The 7355-nt window shown below is 42.6% G+C and overlaps 1 protein-coding gene across 1 annotated transcript; it reads right to left on the bottom strand.

Annotated features, from left to right (window-relative positions):
- Nucleotides 1-453: 453 nt before the first annotated feature.
- Nucleotides 454-1026, bottom strand: LOC113315821. The gene has a single exon (XM_026564072.1). The coding sequence runs from the start codon at nucleotides 1024-1026 to the stop codon at nucleotides 454-456; it is 573 nt and encodes a 190-aa protein (XP_026419857.1).
- Nucleotides 1027-7355: the final 6329 nt, after the last annotated feature.

The raw sequence follows: 7355 nt of genomic DNA, 5'->3' as shown, positions 1-7355 counted from the left end.
TCAAGTCCGTTGTTTAATGCAAGCCTCGTAAGTTAAGCGTCCACCACAAAATGTCGACATTCTTTAGATAGAAGGTTCCTTTGTTCCAAGTCTTTCCTTCAAACTAAGATCCTAGGCTTAAATGAAATACTTTGCATTTTTGGTATGAATATCCAATGAATTTATAAAATGGGAATAATATTTTTCAAAATGAGTAATAATATTTAGGTTTTACAGTTCCACCGTTTGATCGTAAGCATTCGATCATAGGGTCCTAGATGATTGGAGGAGACTATAAATAAGGAGCTTTTCCTTGAGTTTGAGGGGGGGGGGGGGGGGGGGGATCTGATAGAAATTTTAGAGAAAAGCTTTTAGAGAAGAGAAGTGATTTGGAGAAATAATTAGGGAGCAATAAAAGAGTCGGCGTTTGGGTACGATTTGCGGCGTCTTTTTTAACCAAAGGCAAACTTTATATTACATAAACATATTACTTACATCATGATTTATGTAAGGAATTATTAAGTCAGGTGGATAACCCCACCACTCCCCACATAAATTCTGTTTTCGAGCTTCCTTTGCTAAAGCATCTGCAACTTTATTACAAGAACTGTAAACAAACTCACAAGACCACACAGGGTAACTATTACATATATTAACACAATTTCTAAGAAGAGGTAAACACTGCCACTGACAAAGACTAGTTTGATGCTGTAAAAAGTTACTGATACTCAGATTGTCTGTCTCAAAAATGACATTAGACCAGCCATTTGAAGCTGCTATTTGCATAGCCTCTAACATAGCCCAGGCTTCAACTTGCTCAACATTTATAACTCTTTTCAATGTTCCCCTTCCCATGACATAGGCCCCTGCAGAATTTCTAATTATAATACCAATACCAGCTAACAAAGATTCAGAATTATATGAAGCATCAATATTTATCTTTAGGAACTGTACAGGAGGAGGAACCCAATGCAGATGTAAGATGTAGTTCTGTAAATGATAATGATCATGAGCAACAAATGAGGTATCTAAATGATGTTTTGCCATGTAAGAGTTTATCTGATGTATGACAGTTCGATGATTGGGTGTTATATTGATGAAAACATCCCTACATCTATGTTTCCAAATGAAATGCATTATACAGAGAGCTAAGTGTACACCTAGAGGTGTGTGTTTGATAGTTATATTCGAACCCTTAAGCTGCCAAGTCTGAATCCAGGAGAGAACCGAGGGATGCTGCACAATGGAAACGAACTGATTGGGAAAAAAAATCTTCCATATAAATTTGCGGCGTCTTTGATTCTTAATAATGGTATTACACCTTTCATCATCCACCACGTGTACAGAAAGAGACACGTGGAAGACATGAAAAACAAGATATCAAAACATGATAACAAGCATCTCATCAGAAGATGCCACCGGTCAACAGATCTGACGGTCAGGGACAGAGGATCACAGAGGTATGATGGCTTAGAGGAGCACCAGATAATACCCCTTGGGTGTTAATACACCCAATCCCGAGGAAGATCCCAGATCAACGGCTGAGAGGAAGTTTGACTGACACAGATGTGACCAGACAAAGAGACACTTGTCTGACACGAGCAGACATCCATCTACCCGCATTAAATACCAAAGAGATATACACGTGTCAATCAGCTCGTGGAAGAGGCGAGGATAACCCTTCATATTCAAGCTCAGGCCGCAGCATATGCCGAAGACCTATGCGTAATGGTCACAAAGCACAAGAAGATAAGATTACAACGGCACCTCAGAAGTAGGACCCACGTTCCAACCCTATAAATACCCCTCTCCACTAAGAGAGAGGGAGGCCGACCAATCCAGAGCAATTATAGGAGAATATAAGAGAGAGAAATAAGAAGAGTAAGTAACCCCCCTACTTCTGCAGACCTATGTATACTCTAAAGTCATTTGACTATCTTTGTAATCATTCAATACATAGTGAAACACCAGCCCCGTGGATGTAGGCCTTAGTGCCGAACCACGTAAATCTTTGTCTTATTTACATTTCAGCACCTTACATTCAGCGTTGAATTTCATGTGCTTTACATTTATACTTGATTCTCTGTTTATTCCTTTATACGAACATTATTTATGATAATATTCGACTAGACAATGACAAGCTCGAAGGCTTCGAGTCGATGAATCGATATAATCATTCCCTTTACACATACAACGTACAATTCTAGAATTAGACTGTATGCGAATATTGTTTGTGAACACGTGGATGGCTTCGTGATTTATGTGTTCACAATCTGGCGCTAGAAACAGGGACTTTGTCCCGGTAAAAGATTTATCTTATCCTGTGATTTCACCTTAAAAGCGCGTTATGGTTGTGCCCTATTCTGGGTTCAGCGTGCTTTCAAAACCTTTTTTTATTTTGGGTTCAGCGTGCTTTCAAAACCTTTTTTATTATGGGTTCATGTTCTTCATTTTCACAAACACCATTTCAAAGCAGAAAAATCCACGACTATCTATCACAGATTTGCACGTGAGGCGTTTTTCTTTTAAAACTAAGACTTAATAATCCAGATTCATGAGTTCTCGCGACGGATCTGCCTTTTCAAGAGTTTTCCTTTTCAAAAGTAGTCTGAAAACAAGGTCCATGATTGTTTATTAAAGGATTTGTATTGTGAAAACTAGACCGATGGAGTCTTTATGTTTCTCTTTTTATTAAGGCCCTTGGGTAGCTCATTTCCTTCTATTCCAATAATTTTGCGGATACGAATGGCACTAACCCGATCCTCGTGGATATCTTTGGTTCTCTTTATTTATTCCCCTATGCAGAAAAAGACTAAAAATGGAAAAGATACTAGAGGCAGGAAAAACCAAAGCCTCATCAAAGGAGACACCGAGGATTACCCCGGTCATGACCCGAAGCAAGCAGAATGGAGACAAAGCTAAAACAGCTACTCAGAGGCAGGATGCTGCGGAAATCACCTCATCTATGAACACTAACTCCATTGAAGCCGCGACTCTCAAAGCAGCAGCCACAAAGAACAACGCAACTATTGTGGCCCTCCAGGCTACAGAAGCTAACAAGACTTTGGGCAGATTTATTGCCCGATCCTCCGACAAATGCAAACATTTTTTCAATATTCTCAAAAAAGGGAGTAAGTTTGAATGGACCGCAGAATGCGAAGAAGCCTTCCAAAGAATCAAGGAACACCTGGCTTCAATTCCAATCCTGCAGAAGCCTGATCCTGATAAGGTTTTTGCATTGTACATAGCAGTGACAGAAGACGCAGTTAGCGCAGTGTTGGTCAAAACCAATACGAAGATAGAACAGCCTATCTATTATGTCAACAAGACCCTCAATTCTGCGGAAAGGAATTACACGAAGATCGAACAACTCATCCTGGCATTAGTATGGGCTACTCAAAAGCTGAGAACCTATTTCCTAACTCACTTCATCCGCGTCCCATGCAAAGCACCACTGGAAGCAGTCCTCAAAAGCGCGGGAAAAGTAGGTAGAATATCCAAGTGGAACACCCACCTGGACCAGTTCAACATCATTCATGAAATTCAACATTCCCAAAAATCCCAAGTTTTGACGGATTTCTTAGCAGACCTCCCCCTGGACAACGATGAAGAGATTAGGAGAATACCAGAAGCCGACGAGGAAAGCAAGGATCCAGTTGATGTCCTCGAACCCGCGAGTCAAAGACAATGGGAAGTCTTCGTTGATGGTTCCAAAAATAAGGAAGGGGCAAGAATAGGCATTGTCATCACCACCCCAACTGGAGAAAGGATCGTACAGGCACTCAGGTTAGAATTCAAAGAGCATACTAACAACATCGTCGAATACGAGGCAGTCGTACATGCCCTCCACTTAATAATAGAGATGGGGTTAACTGATGTAAGACTGACAAGTGATTCGCAACTTGTCATACGGCAAATAGGGCTCGAATACAATGTGTACGACGACACCCTCTCAGCTTACATGGCCTTGGTCCAAGAATTGGCATCACAAATTCCGAACATCAAGTTCCGGCACTTATGCAGAAGGGATCTCAGGCACGCGGATTCCCTAGCATATATATCATCCATGCTGAAGGACAAGAGTATCGAAGCTATCAAAATAACAAGGGTATACGAGCCTTCGATTGCATCACAATTTTCCTTTGATACAAATCAAGATACAATGGAAGAAAATATCGAAGATCAGGTGGGAGAAGACATTCGTGACGATTTTGACGAAGAAGATATCCTGTCAAGAGCAAATCAAGACGAAGATTTCAACAACGAAGATGATTGGAGAATGATGATCCATGCGTTTCTCAAAGATGGAACCTTACCCGCGGATCACAAACAAACCAGGAAAATACTCTCCAAATTAGGAAGATATGATCTTCGGGATGGGATCCTGTACAAGAAATCTTTCCTCGGACCGTTACTACGTTGCTTATCCAGGAAAGAGGGGCATCGAATTCTAAACCACATCCATTATGGTGACGCAGGGAATCATAGCGGCATGAGATCACTAGCCGACAAAGCAAAAACGCAAGGATATTATTGGCCCACAATGATACAAGATGCTGCAAGAATGTCCCGACGATGTGAAGAATGTCAGCGTTTCGCCAAAAAAATACACGCACCAGCAACAAAGTTGAATTCTGTGGATAGCCTGTGGCCATTTGCAAAATGGGGAATAGATATCGTTGGGCCTTTCATCGAAGGATCAGGGAAAAGACGATTTTTGATAGTAGCCACGGACTACTTCAGTAAATGGGTGGAAGCCAAAGCCTTAGCCAGGATCAGAGACGTGGATGTGTTTACTTTCATATTCCAAAAACATTATTTGCAGGTTCGGCATACCAGCGGAAATCGTGTCCGATAATGGTAAACAATTACAGGGGAAAAACATAGACATGCTCTTCGACACTTTCAAAATAAGGAAAAACAAGTCCACCCCCATATACCCTCAAAGCAACGGACAAGCGGAAGCTACTAACAAGACCCTCGCCCTTATCCTCAAAAATCAATTAGACGAACACAAGGGGCGATGGTGTGAACAACTACACAATGTATTATGGGCATACAGGACAACACGAAGATCTGCCACTGGGGAGTCCCCATTTCTCCTCACTTATGGAGCTGAATCACTCATCCCAACAGAGATCCTCATGCCAACCACAAAGACCGAAGCATGGGAGAAAAATCTCACAACAGACATGATGTTAGAGAGACTGGACGACCTGGAAGAAAGGAGGGAACACATTGCAAAAGATGGAAAATTATCAACGGAGACTAGCGAGAGAGTACAACAAAAAGGTTAAGCTTCGAAATTTTGTAGAAGGGCAGTATGTGCTAAGAACAATCCCGCAGTATCAACGAGAGAAGAAAGGGGAAAGTTAGCACCTACATGGGGAGGACCTTTTATAATACACGACATTGCGGGAAACGGTTCCTACTATCTTCGCAATCTGAAAGGCGAGGTCCTCCGGCACCCTTGGAATGCTAAATGGCTCAAACCGTACTACCCATAGGAACAGCGCAGCTTTGCATCTGCGTGAAGAATACCAGAAGAAGAAGGCAGCGTAACCGCTTTACATGTTTCTATCTCTGGACGAGGAGTAGCAGGCCTCAACCTATCAATCAAACAAACTTTTTGGGAAATCTTCAAGCAAACGAAATGGTCAAAAGGCCCGCTGGGTGAACACATGTACATTACATAATAAATTAACAATATTGGGGAAAGTAGTTAATCTACAATCTCTCAGGGCTCCCCTATCAGTGTCTATGAGTGTAAGACCAGGGGGAAGGCACCCAGCAGAAAGAGATACCCAACCAATTTTAAGGCAGCGGGTCGACGGAATGGGTGCATGTAAATATTTCAAATAAGCATTCCATATCCTAGAACGCTGCCTCGGCCCCCACCGTTTGGGAATCCTCTGGCCCAGGATTCGCCAGCGGGGTGACAGGTCTCAAGACGATCACGAAGGTATTTACCTTCGGTGTCGCACCCAAACACTCTCAACTTTTTACAAAGCAAGTTATTTCTAGTTTAACACTTCACAATACTTAAAATAAAGATGAATTGATAACGCAGGTATGCCAAAAGGATGATCCATTTCATAAAGAGTTGATTACAAGTTCAGCAAATAAGATAAAGCAGGAAACACATCAAAAAATGATCCGAAATATAATCAACAAGGATCAACTTTCTATGACTAATAAAAGAAATCTACTTGGACGATACAGCTCCATCAACAGGTTGTCTCTGCGAGATGAAGGTACGCTACCACCTGAAGAAGGCCCAGAAGAACCAGGCAAGGGCGCGGGAAGGGGACGACGCGGATAATTCTTGACAAGACCATGTTCGACTTTAAGATCAAGTTCAATCTTATCTAGGACTTTGTTGGTCTTCAGCCAACTGACATCGAGCTTTATAAGTGATAACAGCGGTCCGCTGGTTGGCCTGAGACAGCAATGCAGATAGGCGTTCCGCCTCTTTGGAGGCAATCTCCGCTGCTTCCTCACGAGACGCGGCCAACCCTTTGAAATAGTTGGCTTGTCCTTCCTGCTGCACTAAGGCAGATTGAGTTTTTTTAAGCTCATCATTTGCTGCGTGAAGCTGTCCCTCGAGTGCTGAAAACAAGAAATACCAAGGGGTTAAAACGAAGAAATAACAGAATCACACTCGATAAAACGAGGTTATACCTTCGACATTAGCCGAAGCCTCTTCATACTCATTAACAACTGCGTCCCGAGCCTCATCAAGAAAAAGTCATATTCGTCGGATAGTTTCTTATAATCCGTTGAAGGTTCGTAAGAGCAAATTGACTCGCGTCTAAGTCTACCTGCTTCATTGAATCCAAGTGACGAAGATGGTTGACTTCGTCATTCATCTCCCCCATCCTTTTATGGAGTCGATACACATTCACTTCAAGATCTCTTTCAGATTCCACTTGGCGAGCAACATCAGCTCGAGACGCTGCTAGGGCTTTACTAAGAGCACCAACCTCAGCCCTAGCATTATCTCTTTCCTCGGAAAGATGCAGCATACTATCCCTAACCCCGGGGCCTAAGAAAGAACGAGCCTGTTGTAACTCTCCTTCCAAAAAGCGCACTCTAGCCTCTAAGTCCGAAGCATGTCCTCGAGCATCACGCAGGTTGTCACGCGTCCATAGCAGCGTACCATTAAACAGACAACGGTCATGATTGTACTTATTTTGCATATCAACCATCAGTGTTCGCTTTTCACGCCACTCAGCTGCTAAGGCGTTGTGCTCATCAGCACGAGCATTCCACTTTACGGCTTCGCTTTTCAACTTACCCACCAACTCTGCAATGCGGGATTTCTGTCGTTCCCTTTCTTTCCGAAGCCATATGAGCTCGGGGACTCCACCCACTGA

This window comes from Papaver somniferum, chromosome 10 (assembly GCF_003573695.1).
Source record: "Papaver somniferum cultivar HN1 chromosome 10, ASM357369v1, whole genome shotgun sequence".
Taxonomy (NCBI): Eukaryota; Viridiplantae; Streptophyta; class Magnoliopsida; order Ranunculales; family Papaveraceae; genus Papaver; species Papaver somniferum.
Note: the sequence above shows the minus strand (reverse complement) of the source record. Positions and strands in the feature narration are given on the sequence as shown.